Here is a 21,704-nt window from a genome sequence, read left to right on the forward strand (position 1 = left end):
ACTGATGCTTAGGCATTTTCTACTCCCAATGGTAACAGTATAGCCTCCCCCAATCCTGAAGGAGAGTAAACTGGCCCTTTATTTAGAAAGTCAGAGACCCTGTTGTAAGAAATATTATTATGAATTATAAGTAAGGGTTAGTTCACCTTGACTCACTTTTGCCAAAAATATCCCCAAGCATTAACGCATCCTCAGTACATTAGAATGCAAAGTTCTGCTTTGTAAAAGAATGCTTAAGCTGGCCATAGATGGTTTGAACCTCGGCCAGTTCAGTAGAGGATTCGAACCATCTATGGGAAGGCTGATTGTACTCAAGTCAATTGTTGTATGACTTGGGTACAACCAGAATGTCAGATTTTTACATGTGATTATTGCCAGCAGCAATAATCACTGTGTTCTCCTGGCACGACACAATAGCTCCACAGGATGGATTCTCTGAACAACACTGTCAGTGTTGATGGGGGAATAAAACTATTCGTATCATCTACGGCCTGTCTTAATTTTCCAGATGCTTATTTTACTCCCCTACACTCTCCATTCTGCAGATGGTAGGATGTACAGAGCATTGGATTTGTGGCCCCACAAACTCATGAACACTGGGCTTCATTCCCCACCCACACATACATAGTCTGCTCCCTGATCCTCTCACAGAGCGCAGAGGAGAGAGAGAGAGAGAGAGAGAGGGGGGGGGAGGAGAGAGAGAGGACTGCACATGTGAGGGCAGGGAACAAAGTCAAGTGCTATACATCACTTTCCAGGGCAGTGCATGAACTGCTAGATACATTCTGCCATCTGCAGGAATGAGAAGGGAGGTCATTGAAACGAGCAGCTGAAAAAGTAAGCATTTGTTTACAAAACGGAGCCCTGCATGTGATATGCTCAGGTGTAGAAATGTTTTTGGTAAGTCATTAAAGATGAACTAACCCTTTAAATAACCTAAGTTATATAATGTTATTTACCACACAGAATGGGTTGTAGCTGGATTCTGGACACTGATAAGTACATTTTTCGTCTGTATTATTAAAATTCCAGCATTCTCCTAACAATACTACCTAACACTCAGAAACAAATGTATCCAAACATAATCTGCTGAAAATCTTGTTGAGAATGGTCTAGAATGTTACGTGATAACTGGTATTCTAAGGAACTCTAATGAAAAAAAAACATCATAAGCCAAGTCTTCCAATTATGTTGTATTTGTAAGTAAAAATATAGACAAAAGAAAACATTTAAAAGGAAAGCTGTTATATGAGATAAAAGAGCCTGCATTTGCTAGCAGCTTTCTGGCTATTTCAGGCTTCCTAACTTTTCAAATCAAGCATGCATCATGTTAAGTCAGAATGCCTGATCTACATATTTGTTCTAGTTCAGTGACTCCAAGTATTAAAATCAGAAAGTCAGCATGAGAGCCAGGCAACTAACATTTTCAAAAAGAGAACAGCCAAGACAGTCCTTGAATTTCTCACATGGCAGAGTTTTGTTAAGTCCATATACCTAACTTCTAATCCTGCCTGAAAAGCTTACAGTTATTTAAAGAATTACCATATATTAGAGCTTCTAAGATAAACCCATTTATGGGCTGCGTTAGAAAGACGGACAGGCTGGAGTTAAACGGCTTTACAATAATTACACATCCTTCAACATTTTGCATTTATTTTCTTTGGAGATATTTAAAACATTTATCAGAGTATCTCACAAGACAAAGAAAATGCTTTACAGAAAGGAGGCATTTTAAACAGGCTTCTGACAGGCAGATGTACATCCATTAGACAAACACAAACCAAATGTTACTAGGAATCTGCTCAATAAAGCTTACAATCTACACAAAAGATCCAGGAAATGAGAGACACACACAGAGGAGGCATGCCGAAAGCTGGTGGTGTAGAAGTCTTTTGGTTTCATAATTCACTGATGAGTTGAGGGCACATATTAAACATATTGGCACTGAAGACAGAAGAACAGTGAGCCAAGAAGGGTCATAGTAAATGTCTCTGAGCCAGAAAAATCTCAGTGATTACTTAGAATTTGAAGAATCAAAGAAGAGATTCCCAAAGAAGAAAAGTCCTGCAAATAGAATCTCAACAGTGCAAGAATTATGTATGGCTCTGAGTGTTAAATATATAACAATTTAATAAATTTACTGGATATTAAACACATTTCTCATAGAAAAGGGAGAAGGCAAATGATCTAGCAGCAGCGTTGCCAATGAGCTGAAGCTGAAAAACTGCTATCAGTGAAGTAAAGAGATGTGGGGACCAAGTTGGTCAGAGCATTGTTGGTATGCCAGGTATGTAAGAAAGGCAGGACTAAAAGAGGGGACTGTGCTATAGCTGCAAAAAAACAGAACATGACAAGCGGGGTGAATTAGTGGCACATGATCAAAGACTGACAGGGGAAATAGCGATGAAATACAAGTTCACTGCTGATGGAGAAATGTCTAAACTAGAAAGAGTTTAACTTTGCAGAAGCTTGACCTTGCTACATTCTTTTTTATGTCTAATTAAATAGTAGTATAGTGGATCAATGTGAAGTTACAAATGTAAAATTTAGAGAAAACAGATGCATGAAATTTATAATAGAAAACACTTTTCTTACACAGGGTCTACTTTACACCACACAAACTGCAAAAACTGAACCCTAACCTGCTGGAGATGAGGGGACAATGAAGGAAATTACAGAGTGTAATCACTGACATCACAAAATCATGTATGCTAAGACTGGTAGAGGACTAGCTCCTTCTAACTCAGAGAGGACACAACTTGGATTACTCCTTTATTAAGCAAGGAAGGCCACAGCCATGACATGGACACCTTATAAAGTATGTATGGCTAAATTTGCAACCATATGCACAACATGGATAGACAACCTATCCAGAGGAACAACTTAAACATTGACTGATACCATTTCATTTACAACACTGGGTAATCTTGTCTCTTCCACATGGTTCCACATGTATGATCAAGTAAACTGAACACATTTGACTGCGTGTACCCTTACATTTTTCACTCTTAAAAGGAGAAGTTCACCTTTGGGAACATGTTACATTTTTAGGGTGGAACATGTAACATGTTCCCGCTCTGCAGCTCTCTTCCCAATACCCCCCACCCCGTGAAAGCAAGCCAGGGATCTTCTCCCTGCATCCGCTATCACAATTTGAAAAGAGTTCTGTGAGTGAATGCCTACAAGTTCCATCAGCCTTTGCAGCTGACTGCTTGTAGTTCTCCATGAACTGTGAGGGTGCTGGTGAGCGCTCTCGTAGTCCATTGAGCTTCCTGAGCTGAGGTTACGGTCTGCCCATATCAGCGGTATGTGCAGACAGCCACACCAGCAGTCTGCCGGAGCCGCACACTGCACCTGCGATCTGCTAATCGTGGGTACAAGGCTTTCCAGTCTCCCAAGAAAAAAAATGCAAATGCATATTTTTTTACCTGCAAAAAGTGTACCTTGACTTACCGGTAACTCTACTTCCAAGACAGCCCATGAGAGATGGGGCTCCTTCCACAAGGACAGGAAACACATTGACACAGACCTTTAAAAGGCAATTCTTTCAGAAGCATGGCCAGTCAATCCAATAAATGAAGGATGGAGCAGAAAAATATAAACACAAACCACCAACAGACAACCATAATAAATGGGGTGGGAACGTATTGTCCTGAAAGACTACCGGAAATAGAGTTACCGGTAAGTCTAACTCTGGTTTTCCCCCAGTGATCTTCTAGGACAGCCCTTAAGAGGATAAAAGTTCTCATCAAATTGGTGGGTGACCGTGGCTTGGAAGACTTTCCTCCCAAATACCCGATCCTGGCTCGCCAGCAAGTTTAATTGGTAGTGGAGTACAAAAGTGGAAAAACTTGACCATGTGGCATCTCTGCATATCTGCTCCTGGGTGGCACCACCTTTCTCTGCTCATGAAGCTGAAAATGCCCTGGTACAGTTGGCATATAAGATGCTCGGAGGATCTAATTCAAGAGCCCATATAGCCTTCAATGATGGCTGAACTAATCCATCAGGCTATTGTGGCCTTGGAGGCCTGCATGCCTTTACATTTTCCTGAAAATAGCACAAACAGGGCTTCTGATGAACTAAAATCCCTACTGACTTCTAAATAGACAAAAAGACACCTTCTAACATTCAGTAGATTTAGTTGTTCCTCCTGACTGTTAGGTGGCCAATTGCAGAAGGTGGGCAAAATAATGTCTTGACGCCTATGAAAGGAGGTAGTGATTTTAAGAATGAATCCTGGATCAGTTCTTAAAATAACCCTATCGTCCAAGATCTGTGGAAAGGGTTAACATGTGGATAGTGCCTGAATCTCGCTGGCTCTGCAGGCAGAAGTAATGGTTACGAATAGTACTGTCTTAAGGAGCAATACTCTGCAAACAGCCAGCATGGATGAAGGAACTATATTATCAAATGAACCTCCTCTCTCTTTCCATGAATAAGGCAATTACAATTCGAAGAAATCAATTTCCAGCATAAGAGATTTGCTCAGATGTAGTTCTACTACATGTGCTCAGATGTAGTTCTACTACATGTGCTCAGATGTAGTTCTACTACATCTGAGCAAATGTCTTATGCTGGAAACTGATTTCTTCGATTGCCTTATTAGTTGCCTTATTCATGCAGAGAGAGCGGAGGTTCGTTTGATAATATAGTTCCTTCATCCATGCTGGCTGATTGCAGAGTATTGCTCCCATACTTTTGGATACTTCAAACAGATCATTGCTCCCAGAGCAATAGCGATTATGCTGATTTATAATTATTGATAATTATTGATCAGCATATCGCTCTGGTGAGTTCATTTAATTTATTCGGTGGTGTATTTTTTCTTCACGGTGTCAATTATTTATACAAGATTGCTACATAGTACATCAGTCCTCTTACTCTTCAACCTTTCCGTGGCCTTCGACACAGTTGACCACCACCTCCTCCTCAATAAACTACACTTCCTTGGCATCAGAGACTCCTGGCTCTCCTATCTATCCAAACGCTCCTTCAGCGTTACCCATAACGCTACCACCTCCCCCCCACTCCCCACTTTTATTTTATTTTCATTTTTTTAATATTTATTTTTTTTTATTTGTAGTTATTTTTTTAATAATTTTTTTCTTTTTCTTTTCTTTTTCTATTTTATCCTAATTTTTAATCTTTATTCTTATTCTTAATTTTCTATATTTAATTTTTTTCCATTTCTATCTCTTTTACCTCTCTAAACTTCAGTTTATCAGTTCTTCCAGACTGTTCCATTCTCCTAATTTTTCTCTTTATTACTCCCTCTTCTGGACTGGTATTCGTTTGTTATTCTCTTCCCTTTTATGCTGCTTGATTGACACATCTTTACACTTTTCTCTCTTCAGCAGTTCACCGGCCTCACACTGCATTACACACAGCTCCAGCTCGTTCCGGCCCCTGTCTGATTCAGCGCCGGCGTCATGTGTTTCTGTGACACTGGCGGCTGGCTTGTTGGCTGGTCCCAGGGTGCATGTAAGACCATTGGAGGGATGGACACACCTCCTCTGGCTCTTAGCAACGACTTTACAATACATTCTTAGTATCAATCTCTCGCCTGCCCTTCTGTTTACATTTACTGTATGTGTGCTCAACCTACAGTACATTTGTGGAGTTTAAAATGTGACCATGCTACATACTCTTGTACCACAGGGTGTGCTTATCTGATTGTGGTTTTAACACCGTATTTATTAATGGAGGTTTACAGTTATATTATTTTACAGAGGTTTATGCATTTAGAAGGAATTACACATCACTATGCCATTTAGGGGCATGGCTAAGCTCATTGTTTGCTCACTGATTGGTGGATAATTTAAATAGTTTCTTTCTTGTAACATACTTTGTCGAATGCCTGATGAAGGGGTCCTGTGAGGCTGTGAAATGTTGCTTCTGCCTGTAAAAACGTGATCAATAAATAAAGCTTTGGACCCGCATTAGAGATCCACAGTGCGCTAGTGACGTTCTTCTGCTTTCCCTGGAGTTGAGCTATTCTTAGATTCATCTGGCTGATCTTTTCTTCCAACTGAATGGTATATCCGAGGAAAAGAATCTCTGAGATGGCGAGACTTGTGTACTATTTATTCTAGACTTTCCAGCCACTGTTGCGCCTTCATTATTTCCATCCGAAGCTTCTCCCTGGTGTATGCCATGAATAGCAAATATGGGACGTCCATGGTGGACAGAAGTCTCAATGGAGCCAATGCTTCAGCTAAAACCTTGGTGAATATACTTGGTGCCAATGAGAGCCCAAAGGGCAGATCCCTGCTCTGAAAATGGTACACTTTCTCTCCAATCTTTATCGCCAGGCACAGGTACCTCTGGGAACTTTCCCTTAAGGGAATGTATAGGTAGGTGTCCTTTAAATCTGTGGTGGCCATTTGGAAACTTTCTTCAGTAGATTCCGGACTGTAATAAATCGACTCCATCCGAAACCTCTTTTAGCGAATGGCTCAGGGGCAGAAGATTTAGGATCAGACGGTACTTTCCAAACAGTTTTCTTATCACAAATACATGTGAGTAGAAACCTCTTTCCTGCTCCTGAATGGTTACTGGCATGAGCACATTCTGATATACTAGTCAGATGCAGTAAGACCTCAGCTTTTTTTTGAGTCCTTTGGCAATTTCGTGATTCAGAATCTTAAAGAATGTCTGGTGTTGAATTCCAAGGCATAACTGTCTCCTATGGTCCTACAAACAAAGTTGTTAGAGCTGACTTTTGCCCACTGTGAAAGGAACCCCCCTGGTCTTCCTTTCCACTGGGAATCTGGCATCTTTGGGATTTGGCATTCTGGCTGGGGGAGTTAAAGCGGAGTTTCACTCATGCAGTCAAAAAATAAAAGTCAGCAACTACAAAAACTTCAGATTTCAGACAGATTGATCATCTTGCTGCCATGCACAAGGCAGCAGTCTTAGCAGACAGCTTTACTGATTCAGCTGAGGCATCTACTATAAAGCCTACAGTCTTAAAAAGACTTGGAAAAGATTTTAATAGCTCTTCACTGGGAGTACCAGCAAGGAGATGTTTCTGCAAATGGAATAGCCAGAATTTGAAGTATCTGGCTACACAAGTAGTGGCCAGTGCTGGCTTCACGTTAGCCATGGAGGCATCCCAGGCTTTCTTCAGGATAATATCTCCCCGTCTGTCCATAGAATCACTGAAATGCCCCATATCCTCGAAGGCTTTGGTCTTGGAACACCCAGGGCTTCTTTTTTTCTCCTTTTCTTTTCCTACTTTGTCTATTTTTTTTCTCTTCTCCCCCCCCCCCCCTTCTTTGTCCCCCATCTCCTATCTCTCAGGTATTGCCTTTCTTGGATTGGACAGTATAGGAGGGGCTTTTTGCTCCTGCAGTCTTTGTTTATTTGAATTATTTGGTAACCTTTTTAAGTTTGTCTGACCATCTTGCTAAAAAAAGCAATGATGTAATATTGGTTCTCCCATTTTTTGTTTGGATATGCTATGCCATGATTGCTGATACTTCATCACTGCTGCCAAGAGACTTAGATTTCATTGTATACCATTAAGGGATATGGTTGTCTTTCTATTTTTTTATCTGGATTGCTGATAACACTTGCAATAAACATATTAAACGAGAAAAGAAGGGCCTCCTCTAAAAATGAAAATTCTGGTGCCGAAATCAAAAATTCAAAATGCACTTGGCCGAAAAACCGAAACACACAGTTTTTCAAAATGAATATATATTTTTTAGAAAAAAGTACACTTTGATTAAAAAAACAACAAAAAACACAATATATACCTCAATTGTTCCGTAACATATGAAAGAGGATGTTACGGCGAGTAAATAGTTACCCAACATGTCACGCTTTAAAATGGCGCACGCTTGTGGAATGGTGTCAAACTGGGTACTTAAAAATCTACATGGGTTACACTTAAAAAAAATTCTACAGGTTAGTAGTGTAACGTTACAGAGGAGGTCTAGTGCTAGAATTATTGCTCTTTTGCGCTTGATCCGATGTTCATGGCGATACCTCACGTGTGTGGTTTGAACACAGTTTACATATGTGGGCGTGGCCTACGTATGCGTTCACCACTACATGTGAGCATGGGGGGGGGGCACTTTGAATTTTTTTTTTATTTATTCATTTTTATTTTTTTCTGCACTGTCCCTTTAAAAAAAATTTGGAATCACTTTTATTCCTATCACAAGGAATGCATGTATCCCCTGTGATAGAAATAATTAGTGACAGGTCCTCTTTATGGAGAAATATGGGGTCAATAAGACCCCACATCTCTCCTCTACAATATAAAGCATTAAATAAAAAAAAGCATTGATCTAGTGCTTAAAAAAAATGGCCGGAACCGGAAGTGACATCGCTCCAGTCCTCCAAGGGCATAGAGACGAGTGGAGGCCATCTTTCCTTTAACAATCTCTAGCCCAGTGCCAGGGTCGTTCGATGGTTTCTCAGGTATGACTGAGAACTACCAAGGGATGGTCGGTGGCGGCAGGGTCGAGGTTTTTTTTGGCACCTGTATCGGTGCTTTTTTTCATATCAGCCGACGGCCGATAGGGGTGTTTTCTGCCAAAACGTTTCGGCCACCGAAAAACAAGTGAAAACACTTATATCAAATCATACTGCAAGACATGCGCTTCTTCTTCCTAAATCTCTAGGGTATCATAAATTGCACCCAGCAGATCCTCTACTTCCTTTAAGGAAAGCTTAAATTTTTCCGCTCTGCCGGCTTATATATGGCCCACATCCTTTTCCAACTCTGGGGAATCTGGATCATTAGCATTTGGGCTCAATTCTCTACTATCCGAAGCCTCGGTGGAACCAGAGGCTGTTTGAGCAGGAGAGAAGGGCACTCGTTCTGAATGACCGGTGGCAATGGCTGGTACATGGCATGATGGTGGGGATGGACTTGTACTCAGGAGCCGCGACCTGGTCTCGGTTCGCTCCACCTACCCGCGGTAGAGGGATCCGCCAGAGGTTTCTGCAGGGTGGGAGCCTGATGTGAAGAGGCGGATATGCAAGAGCAAGGTGGATGGATGGATGAGCAGGAGCATGGTCAGACAAGCCGAGTCTGTAGCCGTGGGAGCAGTGCGGTACAAAGCAGCGGGCAGAGAATGGTCGGGTCACACGCCAGGTCAGCAACAGAAGATCAGATCCAATAGGGGGCATCCAGGAGGTAGGTCAGGCAAGCCAGGGGTCAGAGCAGGAGAGTACAGCAAAGTCAGGAACAATCCGGGTCAGCAACAATCAAGAATCACAGTATACAGGATCAGGGAACACAGGGAGACCAAATGGCAATTCATGTGAGCGCAGGGCGATTTAAATACCTTGCCCTGCGCTGTCATTGGTGCAAGGCGCGCACCCGCGGCTCCGAGTGCGCATGCGCGGGTTCCGTCTCCGCCGCGGCCGGCCAGGACCTAGTGCCCATACACTAGCGTGAACGGGCACAGTGCGCCTGCGCCGAGCATCGTGGCGGCTCCTGACAATAACTCTTTTTTTTTTTTATGGTTGAACTGGATGGACTTTTGTCTTTTTTTCAGCTGGACTAACTATGTTACTTTAGCAGGTTAGAAATGCCTTGAGGGCACAGCGCTTTGCTGTGTACAGAAAGCTTAGTGCAACAATTATAATATTTCTTTCATAAACACTTGTCCTCTCTAGGCATTTTCTCTGTATAAATGCAAAAAATAGGGAGTGGGGAGAGCTGTGACCACACTAAGCTCTGCTATCACCCAGTGCCACTACACAAACCAACACACCAGCCATGTGCCTCAGGGACTGCTAGGGATTCACCACCAGAATCCCAGAAGTCTAGTCCCCTACCAAATACCACCACTAAAATGCACAGCCTCCAGCATGCCTACTGCAGCCTACCTGTGCACTGCTGGCGCCCAATTCCCCCAAAGTGTCGTGGGAGACAATCTCCATAATGTCCCCTCTGCTCCGACTCCTGAAGCTCCACAGGCTCTGCTGTTTGCTGGCTGGGAAGAAATTCACTAGCGTGGCCCTGTGAGACTAGAATCGCTAGACTCGGCGCATGGGAATGACAGCACTTCCGCCAGAAACATGACCCCAGCATCCTCCAGCTGCCTCACCAGCCAGAGCCTTCTGTTGCCAAGAAATGCCTTTATTATTGTTTTTTTATTTGTAAAGGTGAACTTATCATTTAACTGCTTCCTGACCGCCCACAATATATTGCAGCAGAGCGGCAGCTACAGGTAAAGCAACGTACCCAACTGTTGTGTCCAGCGGACACAGCGGAATGAAGATCCCAGTGAAAGGGACCCAGTGATCATGTGATTGATATGCGATCACATGATCACTATGTAAGCAAAGCTGTTATGAATCAATCTCAATCTCATTCATAACAGCTCTGCTTTTCTTCCTAGTGAGCTGTGATTGGCCCACAGATGTCACATGATACATGGGGGTAATCACAGCACCCTGTACCATGTGACCAGCTCCAGCCAATCACAGATCACTATCCTGAGCTGTCTCCTGCTGCCTTCCACAGTTTTCTTGGGCTCTCCTGTCCACAGGGGAATCCGAGAATGCAGCTGGCAGTTCCGCTGGCTGACCATACAGCTAATCAGAGACCAGAATGGCTCCAATCATCTCTATAGTCTAAGAGACCGAAAGCTACGAGCATTGCATCACTTCAGTTTCGCAGGATAGAAACAGCGCCATTTGTAAATTGGAAAGCATCTGATCACACCGATCTTGGCGAGATTAGATAATGTAAGGGCAGAAGAGATATCTAGAATCTGATACACCCCAGATTTCTCAAAAAAGAATATATGACAATGCCTATTGAAGTTATAGGGGATATTTGTATTCCCTGTGATAGCATTAAAAGTGATAAAAAAAAAAAAAAAAGATAGGGACAGTGTAAAAATAATAATAAAAAAAAATCAAAATATCGAAAGCACCCTTGCCTCCCTGCACGCGCACCTGTGTGTGCAAGAGTTGACACCGTGCCGTATGTAAACAGTGGATGCAACATGCATGTGAGGTATGGCTGTGAACATCAGATCAAGGGCAGTAATTCTAGCACTAGACCTCCTGTGTAAATATAAATTGGTGACCTGTAAAAGGCTTTTAAAAAGTGTCGCCTATCGATAATAAAAATTTATGTACTTTGTTGCCATTGCATGGGCACGCGCAATTTTAAAGCATGTCATGATTGGTATCTATTTACTCTGTGTAACATCATCTTTTAGATTTTTTCAAACTATTGGGCAATATATTGTGTTTTTGTGCATTCAAATTCTAAAAAGTCCATTTTTCCCAGAACTGATTTAGAAAACGATTTACTGTGTGACATAAAAAATTTCAACACCCACCGTTTTCTTCTCTAGGGCTTCTGCTTTAAAAAAATATATATAATGTCTGGGGGTTCAAAGTAATTTTCTAGAAAAAAAACTGTTTATTCATGTGAACAAAAAGTGTCAGAAAAGGCTTGGTCTTCAAGAGTGGGTGATGTGTGGCACAAGCTTCTAATGTTGGCCCTGAAATGCCAGGATAGTAGAAAAAAACCCCTCCAAATGACCCCTTTTTTTTTTTTTTTTAAATAGACACTCCAAGGTATTTGCTAAGAGACATGTTGAGTGTTTTGCAGTGTCATTTGTTGCCACATGTTTTTGGAAAACGAAGAAAGAAAACAAAAAAATTATTTTTTCTTTTCTTTTTCAAAACCCTGTGACAAAAATGATATCTGTAAAATATTCAACAGGCCTGTTATCAAATTCCTTGGGGTGTCTACTTTCCAAAAAGGGGTCATTTGGGGGGGGATGTTTGTACTATGCTGGCATTTTAGAGCCCCCGAAACTGTGATAGGTAGTGGGGAAGTGATATGAGGAAGTATGCCCTTTGAAAGCCTGGAGGCGGTCATTGGATTTTGGAGGCTTGTATGTAGATAGGCTGCCAAAAAGTCTCTCACGTGTGGTATCCCCATACTCGGAAGAAGTAGGAGAATGTGTTTTCCACATATACCCATGGCATGCATATGAGCAATATATCATTAAAGTGAAAATATGTGTATAAAAACAAAATAAAAAAATTTTCATATTCAGAAAATTTGTGGCAAAAAATAAAAAATGTTCCATGGACTCAACATGCCTCTTTTCAAAATCCTTGTGGTGTCTACTTTCCAAAAATTGGGGGGGGGTTTGTACTGTCATTGGCATTTTAGCACCTCAAGAAATGTGATAGGCAGTCAAAAGTAAAAGCTATGTCAATTCCAATATACAGTCAGGTCCATAAATATTGGGACATCGACACAATTCTAACATTTTTGGCTCTGTACACCACCACAATGGATTTGAAATGAAACAAACAGGATGTGCTTTAACTGCAGACTGTCAGCTTTAATTTGAGTGTATTTACATCCAAATTAGGTGAACGGTGTAGGAATTACAACAGTTTGCATATGTGCCTCCCACTTGTTAAGGGACCAAAAGTAATGGGACAGAATAATCATAAATCAAACTTTCACTTTTTAATACTTGGTTGCAAATCCTTTGCAGTCAATTACAGCCTAAAGTCTGGAATGCATAGACATCACCAGACGCTGGGTTTCATCCCTGGTGATGCTCTGCCAGGCCTCTACTGCAACTGTCTTCAGTTCCTGCTTGTTCTTGGGGCATTTTCGCTTCAGTTTTGTCTTCAGCAAGTGAAATGCATGCTCAATCGGATTCAGGTCAGGTGATTGACTTGGCTATTGCATAACATTCCACTTCTTTCCCTTAAAAAACTCTTTGGTTGCTTTTGCAGTATGCTTTGGGTCATTGTCCATCTGCGCTGTGAAGCGGCGTCCAATGAGTTCTGAAGCATTTGGCTGAATATGAGCAGATAATATTGCCCGAAACACTTCACAATTCATCCTGCTGCTTTTGTCAGCAGTCACATCATCAATAAATACAAGAGAACCAGTTCCATTGGCAGCCATACATGCCCACGCCATGACACTACCACCACCATGCTTCACTGATGAGGTGGTATGCTTAGGATCATGAGCAGTTCCTTTCCTTCTCCATACTCTTCTCTTCCCATCACTCTGGTACAAGTTGATCTTGGTCTCATCTGTCTATAGGATGTTGTTCCAGAACTGTGAAGGCTTTTTTAGATGTCGTTTGGCAAACTCTAATCTGGCCTTCCTGTTTTTGAGGCTCACCAATGGTTTACATCTTGTGGTGAACCCTCTGTATTCACTCTGGTGAAGTCTTCTCTTGATTGTTGACTTTGACACACATACACCTACCTCCTGGAGAGTGTTCTTGATCTGGCCAACTGTTGTGAAAGGTGTTTTCTTCACCAGGGAAATAATTCTTCGGTCATCCGCCACAGTTGTTTTCCGTGGTCTTCCGGGTCTTTTGGTGTTGCTGAGCTCACCGGTGCATTCCTTCTTTTTAAGAATGTTCCAAACAGTTGTTTTGGCCACGCCTAATGTTTTTGCTATCTCTCTGATAGGTTTGTTTTGTTTTTTCAGCCTAATGATGGCTTGCTTCACTGATAGTGACCGCTCTTTGGATCTCATCTTGAGAGTTGACAGCAACAAATTCCAAATGCAAATAGCACACTTGCAATTAACTCTGGACCTTTTTTCTGCTCATTGTGATTGGGATAATGAGGGAATAACATGCACCTGGCCATGGATCAGCTGAGAGGCCAATTGTCCCATTACTTTTGGTCCCTTAACAAGTGGGAGGCACATATGCAAACTGTTGTAATTTCTACACCGTTCACCTGATTTGGATGTAAATACACTCAAATTAAAGCTGACAGTCTGCAGTTAAAGCACATCTTGTTTGTTTCATTTCAAATCCATTGTGGTGGTGTATAGAGCCAAAAATGTTAGAACTGTGTCAATGTCCCAATATTTATGGACCTGACTGTATATACACCATCGTTTGTAGAAGCTATAACTTTTCACCCAAAGCAATTGATATACATGTATTGAGATTTTTTTTTTTACCAAAGACATGTAGCAAAATACATTTTAGCCTAAATTTATGACTAACTGAGTCTATTGGATATTTGGACCATTTTTTTTTTTTAAATTTGAAGGTTTTTCTTTGTTTATAGCGCAAAAATAAAAACTGTAGAGGTGATCAAATACCACCAAAAGAAACCTCTATTTGTGTGAAAAAGGACATAAATTTAGTTTGGGTACAGCACTGCACGACCGCGCAGTTACCAGTTCAAATAGAACAGTGCCGAACAGCAAAAAATGGCCTGGTCAGGGAAGGGGTAAATCCTCTGGAGGGCAAGTGGTTAAAGGAGAAGTAGGGCCAAAGCGTTTTTGGCCCTACTTCACCCATGGATCACAAGAGTACAGTCTGCTCTGCACTCCTGTGACCGGTTTTCAGCACAACAGCAGGCTAAATCAGCTCTTGGCAGACGTCCCTCATTCGGTACAGGCTCTGGAAAGATCACAAGCATATGGTCAGGATCCACCCAGAAGCCTGACGGGCAGCTGGCTCAGGCTTTCAGCATGCATCTGAGAGCCTGAGCCAGCTGATCCTACCACCTCCACCAGACTGACACTTCAGTGACTGCTGGAGGGGCAGAGCATAATTATTATTGTGGAATGTATGTTCCTTGCTAAATAACATTTTCTCTCAAGTTGTTATGGGACTTTAGTTCTACTTAAAAAAAAAAAAAAAAAGAGCAGAAAAGTCCAGTTGAATGTGATTAACGTCTACTAGCTATACCATGTGTTAGATAAATACTTTCACAAACAACTTAAAAAAGGATTTAAAAACACAAAATTAGGCAAAACTGGGAAACGTTAGAATCAGCACACACTCAACTTCTTGCATTAAAATCAGAATGGAAAATTGCACGTGTGGAGCAAGTAGATTTTTGGAAGGGAAAAACATGTCCATTGGTTTAAAATCTGCAGAATAAAGGAATAATGAGTAATTCATTCACACTATGGCCTTACAAGTCATTTCATAGAAGAACTTGACTTGTAGATTAAACACACATTTGCTTGCTGTGGGTTCTTTAAAAAAAAAAAAAAAAAGCTCCTGTCTAAACTATTTAGCTTTTGAAGGGGCTAAAAGCAAGCCAGCAAAAACTCAGTAGAGTACTTCGGGCAGAAACTAAAAAAAAAAAGAAAAAACTAGGTAGGTGCTTTCTAGGATAGGTCAGTGTTAAGTGACATTTTGGGTAGCAAAAACATGATCAATGCTAATTCAGCCATATCTGAAATGAGCACCAGAAAAAGATTAAATGTAAGGGGTAAAGCATTTTGCAACCTAATAAAGCATGTGTGGCATGCAGAAGCAACCAGCGAACACTTGGTAACATACAAAGAAAACAATTTAGATGTACATGTGACCACTCCACAATGTTTTTTTCTCTTCAAATAAAATGTTGTTTGTTAACAAGACTGTTAAATCTAAAAAAGGAGCTCTTGAATAGAACAGCTATAGAAACATATTATCATGTCTCTTTATTTTAGACTAATCTTTCTCTGACTCCTAACATTGGATGTAGAATCAGTGGTGGCTGTGCCTTTCCTCTTCTATGGAACATTCATACCTCTGAATCCCCTGGAAGGTGCTGCTTGCCATGTCAATGATTCCACCTGTAGGCCTTGCCACAACACCCACAAGACCCTTTCCAATTCCTTTGAAGAACCCAGCAGCGCCTTCTTTTTTGGCTCCTGTACAAATAAAATTAAAATAAATGTCTACACAAGATCACTTTCGATTATAAACAATAACCATTATAGAAAAAAGCTATAAATAAGCATGTGCAAGTTAACATATTTGTATAAACACATTTAGAATTATAATTATGAATTTTAAGATTTTAAATAAAAACTTCAGCCAAAATTTGTATTTTTTTGGATTGAATAAAGCTGCAAAGTGGCAAAGTATCTAAAGCCAACGTTTTTTTTTCTAGTTTTGTATAGAGTAGTGACATCCAGAAAAGAGGGGAAATCTTTCAATGGGATCTTGTCTTCTGGTAAGAACAGTCTGAAAAGGCATTTTTCTCATTTTGGAGAGATTTCTTCTTACTTCCTACTGTGTGTGCAGGACATTAAATGAAGGGAAATCTCCCAATGGGACATAGTTTGCAAAAAAAAGAAAAAAAAAAAACACTACAAACTATCCAAAATAAAAATGAGTTTGAATTTTGACATACAACATATTATATACTATAAAACATCTACTGAGTTTTCCCCTCACTTCCTGTCTCTGACTCCGAACGTTGGTACAGAAAGAAAGGGAAAATGTCAAAAAGGGACACAGACAGTTATAAAGACACATTTTCTTAGTACACTGGAAAAGGGTTAAAGCAGAACTATAGCTATGGTGCCCACCCCCAACCCATTACACCCTGTCTGGTGAACCAGTGTCGATGGATCTAGGAAGAAGCGAGGGTAAGCAAAGCTTGGGTTCTTCTTCTACTTTAAAACATGTCAGGTTCTATTGTTGCCTGCATCCCTCTACTGGGGATAGTCTCATTACTTCCTGTCTCAGTGAAAGTGGTAAGAGGAAATCTCTTCAACAAGGACAAATCCAGCAGAAGGAATCTAACAGGAACTCTAATCCTTTGCAAAGTATCAAAAAAAAGTTTGGGCTGGAGTAAGCCTTCAAGTGCAGCCCACACTAGACTATAGCCATTTTACAATAAGAAAGGCTTTAAAAAAAAAAAAAGAGACTACAGTTTACTTTCAAAACGACCATCTACAAAAAGTCTGCCACGTGCAGGAAAATTGCTATCCCCGGGTCCACAAAGTCTTAAGGTCTGAGGGGATCCTGAAACTTTTGTATATACTGTATGCCTGGAAATGCCTTATATAGATGTAATTTAAGTTTACATGCTCTTTAACAACCATCGTTTATGCCATAATTATTTTTCCTGTTTAAATAAAATAAAGCAATTAATGAACATTCAGTTTCTTTTGGACAGGAAGCCACAACAACCAATAGATTAGAATAAATCATTTGTAAAGTACTTGGCTTCAAAACATTCCTTATCTGTACAATGCATATAGCAAACATTCCTAAACTCTACAGAGCATTATAGCATGTAAATGATCTCCTTTCTCAAATCAGCTAAAGCCATCTGTTTGCCATAAAGAATATCTGTATCTCCCGCAGTAATGTGAACTATTCACCCAATTCTGCTAGCAGAGCCACCATGCAGTCATGTCAAATAAGCAATTATGGAGAATTCACACAGTAACATGATTTGTATACATTCCAATCTGCAGGAACAGCATGGGAGAAATGCCAGTGTGTGGATCCAAGATGTACCTACCTTCTACAGGCTTGGTAATTATGCCAGTCACTCCACCCACAACACCCTGAAAGAAATAGTAAAAGATTTCTGCGGATGTAAAAATAGGTTTACTATTATATTGTATAATTGAGAATTTCAATGTAAAACAGTTGATAGCCTCTGTCGGATAAAGATCAAAGTACATGTCTTGACATTCCCTGAAATCAAATAAATATTTGTTCCCAGGACAGACGCCTGTGCATGCCAAACATTGGTTGGCATTTTTCAACCAATCCTTTCTTTCCTGAGATATGGAGTGTTTAAAGTCAAACTCTGGGATCAAAAAATAAAAGACAAGAAAACTAAATCACTGTAACTGCAAATCTGCCAGCAGATTACTACATTAAAGCTGAAAAATACTATTTTTTTTTTAATCAGCATTCTGTGATCCTTTGTGGCCTCCCTTTGAAATATGTCACACTAGTAGGTCCAGATTTAAAGGTGGTAAATCACAGGCGAATGATACTGCATACTAAAATTCCAAGCAGATATTAAGGCTACACTTTGTAAAAAAGATATGGGTTTGGCCAGAGTTTTTGAAGGCAACCAGCATTATGGTAGGGCTGCCAATCAAATAAAGGAAGACACGAAGGTGTACGTAACTCAATCTGTGATTCCCTCACAATAGAATATGCTGCCAATCAAAAGATGCAGGTTTCCAAGAAAGCATCCCAATGAATATTATGCACGTAATTTTTCCATTGAACGTGGAGTGCAGCTTGAGATGTATTCTGCCATTCATTGTTATAAGCACATTTCATTCTCCTAAGGAGCATGATAATTCTGGGAAAGTTTTCAGCTAACTGCAAGTGACATCACTGCATAAAACATGCAGCACAACAATCAGAGTGGACCAACCTGTAATGATATGGAACAACAGGGGTCCCCAAATATTAAGTATGTAACAGTATACCAATGATAGTATAGATGCATCACTGATAACACCCCTGTCTGCCTGCTTTTGTACATTTTTAAATTTGGGATTGCATGCTCAGGATAATAAAACAGATTAATGTCGGGGAGTGACCTACACACAAAAATAAACAAAAATATAATTAATAACAAAAAATATATTATAAATTGAAAAAACAGAGCTGCACGCACTTGTAAAATACTGTAAATTTAGGAATAAGCTTTGTTTGTGAATGCAAAGGAGTAGACTGCTGTATGGCAGAGAATACTCCTGCTTTAATAATCATATCCTCAAGAGGGCAATACTGTTACATAAATAAAATTGTAACTACATAATGATATTAGGATCTCCTTCTCTTATATCCCCTTTTAGAGGTTCAGAATATTGCCTGTAAGCCTGTAACATAGTAAAATAAAATGATTCAAAATCATTTACAAATGAATGCATAAAATTTAACTTTTGTCAGGAATGGAAAGCATGACTATAGCGGATACAGATACAAAAAAAACTAATTTAGGTATAAAAGAAGGCTGGAAGCAATAGAAAAATAATTCCGATTTCTGTGGTTGTGTTAATCTGAGAGGTCACCAAACCTGTACATAAATTTAGTGTGTCAGAAATGTGCAGTTTATAAACATCTGTTCATAGCATGAATAATAGTATTGTACCATCATTTGTCTACACGCAAGTTATACTTGTATATACTGTAGTAACATGCTAACTAAAGCCAAAATTAAGAGGACTATAGTCAAATGCCTCTATTACAATTATTTTTTTATGGTAAGACAACAACATCCTTTCAAGACTTTTTAAAAGTTTAGCAGTGAATTCATTAAAAGGTCTAACATACAAAAATTAGCATTTGCCTAGAAATATTTCTATTACTACCTGTACTGCCAACAGGTACGTGTTCTAAGCCAACAAAGTCCACGTGTGCTTTAATGTGAACAAATACTTTCATCGTATTACAGGTACCTCCAGCTGCCTACATACCATCATTTAATTCTTAAAAATGAACCCAGTGGTCCCTGGATAACCGAACCGCTCTTAGGATTTCATGTGAATAAACTGCAACTGAGGAGACTGATAATGGAAGATGCGAGGGTATGTGACAACAAACCACGTCCTTTACGAATACCAACCTTTCACCATACCCTTCCTACCATATACCCCTCCCCCCCAACAGATAAATGTTCCCACTTCTCCCCTACTATAAGGCCTGAGTAAGAAATCACAGTTGTTCAATATTTGAAGATCAGAGCACACTGCTATTTGGTGATTCTAGGGCTCCACCTGATCTGAGAAAAAAAGAACAACTAGAATAATTTCTGTTTTGTACTGTGTGTTGATGCTATACATTTTGCTTTACAGTGCTGCTCAATGCTGGACCTTAAAAAAAAAAAAAGTTACTAAACACAAGGCGAAAATACATTTCTAATCACTTCTGAGGTTTCATGTGAACCTGCTATTGCTAAAACAAATGCTAGTTTATGATGAAGCTTGTAATGACAGTTTCACTTAAAGGGTTACCTGCCCTTTTGTGGGGGCAAAAAAACAGCAAATGAAAAAAAAATAGAATACAATTGCGACACAAGTCATATAGAATTTGAATGATATTAAAAATTACCTTTCCTTTTCAATCTGCAAAGCTGTAATTTTCTGTACAATGCAATATGGCTACCTGGAGGTGTTCTGTACATAGATGGTATTCAGAACCCCCACAGCCCAAGATATGTTATTTGCTGCTTGTGTAATTGGCTTACTGATTTTCCCAGAAGTCTGCACTAAGATATAAATCAGATTTTTAACAAAAAATGGCATTTTTGGTGAGATACTCCAAAAGGGAAATCACATCTTAAGGGACGCAGAGCCTGCGATTTTCCTCATCAGAGCCCTGCAGGTGCAACAGCTGATTGAGAATTATAAAACCACTCCCATACAGATTCACCGTTCACATGGACACAGACAAACAAACAACTATTACCTTCAGAACAACAAACAGTAGGAATCTGCAACAAAGTGTTAAAATCCTTGCAATGTACATTGATCACCCACAGGGGAATACTTATTCTCAACACAAGTGGAGTTACTCTTTAAAGTGTTGTAAACGTCAAATACCTCAATAGTTGTTACTTGCCTCTCTTCAAAGCATTAAGTGTGATTTCTTTCTTCTGTTATCAGCATGAATCACTTTTGACAGGTTTTCCTGACAACAAAAGCTTAAAAAGTGACAAGAGAGGGATCTCAAGCACACAGTCTGAGATTTAAAGCCTCAGCTCTGTTTCTGTGTGCTGTATGAAGGGGCTGTGTCCCTTCCCTCCAATAAGCTCCCAAAGCTCTTGTACAGTGTGTAACTGCACTGCTGTGAAAAATCGCTTTTCTCTCTGTTTTACAAGGATGTACAGGACAAATGCCTGCAAATAAGCAGGCACAACTTATGTAGGAGGATTTGCTTCATATCTGTGTATCTCCTGAGGCCAGTCACTTCATTGGGTATAGGTAAGGGTTGACAACTACTTTAAAGCGGAGCTCCAGACAAAAGGGGAAGTTGCGCTTTAATGCTTTGTCCCCCGCTCCCCATTAAGGAATGGCACCTTTAAGGAGTGGGGGAGGGGGGGGGGGTTGGCGGGCACACGAATTTGACAGGTACCCGCTCCCACTCCCGCTGTGATCGCCTAGACCAGGGGTAGGCAACCTGCGGCTCTCTAGTTGTTGTGGAACTACATTTCCCATGAGGCATTGCAACATTACAAAACTGACAGTTACAGCTATGACTTGCAGAGGCATGATGGAACTAGCAGTCCTGCAACAGCTGGAGAGCCGCAGGTTGCCTACCCGTGGCCTAGGGGATCTGAAGCAGAAGTTGTCCTCCCTCCCCGTAGGCTTCTGGGACACGTGACAGGTCCCAGAAGACTACGGGGCCATTCACAAAGTGCAGCGCTTCTTGCGCAGGCGCAGCGAGCACAAGGCTCTGAAGCCGCAAGCTGTCACAGCTGGGTGCCCACACTAAAGATGCCGGCACCAGGGAAAGAAGATGGCTGGTGAAACCAGCGGTGGTGAGGACACCAGTGAACTGAGGGACAGGTAAGTGTCTGTATTTTAAAAGTCAGCAGCTACGGTTTTTGTAGCTGCCGACTTATTTTATTTATTTATTTTTTCAGCTGAAACTCCGCTTTAAGTACTTTGGATTATTGTGATTGCATTTTCAGAAATAATTAGCAAAATACAGTACAATGGTTTTGAGCAATATACAACAGCAAAGACTTGGGCGTATTTGTCTACACAGAGACGCTTTCTTTTTTATGATGGCTACAAAACATTTCTGAATTATTATTTGCCCCTTGATTCTTTTTGCATGGTTTGATTCTTGATTCTGATCCAATGGCAATTAAAATTATGTCAAACTAATTTCCTCAAAAAAGATTACATTGTAGAGGTAAACATCCTACACAAAATGAATATACAGTATGAACACAGAAAATGTTCAGCTAATACAAAACATAGACTATGTGGA

General features: G+C 40.4%; 1 protein-coding gene and 1 long non-coding RNA gene across 3 annotated transcripts in view; one reads left to right on the top strand and one right to left on the bottom strand.

Moving 5' to 3' along the window:
* The window catches only part of VPS13C (vacuolar protein sorting 13 homolog C), a 352,171-nt gene that overhangs the window by 35,378 nt on the left and 295,089 nt on the right, over positions 1 to 21,704 (bottom strand). For both annotated transcript variants that reach the window (XM_089671418.1, XM_089671417.1), the window contains 2 exons: positions 17,257 to 17,302; positions 15,526 to 15,649 (listed from right to left, as the gene is read on the bottom strand). In XM_089671418.1, coding sequence (XP_089527544.1) covers positions 15,526 to 15,649; positions 17,257 to 17,302 — 170 coding nt within the window. The remainder of the gene's footprint in view (positions 1 to 15,525; positions 15,650 to 17,256; positions 17,303 to 21,704) is intronic.
* LOC149467627 (uncharacterized) lies at positions 693 to 17,465 on the top strand. Its single transcript, XR_016311904.1, has 3 exons — positions 693 to 837; positions 2,600 to 2,818; positions 17,210 to 17,465. It is a non-coding gene; the product is annotated as an uncharacterized LOC149467627 (long non-coding RNA).

This window comes from Staurois parvus, unplaced genomic scaffold (genome assembly GCF_062004578.1).
Source record: "Staurois parvus isolate SC_StPar_1 unplaced genomic scaffold, SC_StPar_1.0 ptg000105l, whole genome shotgun sequence".
NCBI lineage: Eukaryota > Metazoa > Chordata > Amphibia > Anura > Ranidae > Staurois > Staurois parvus.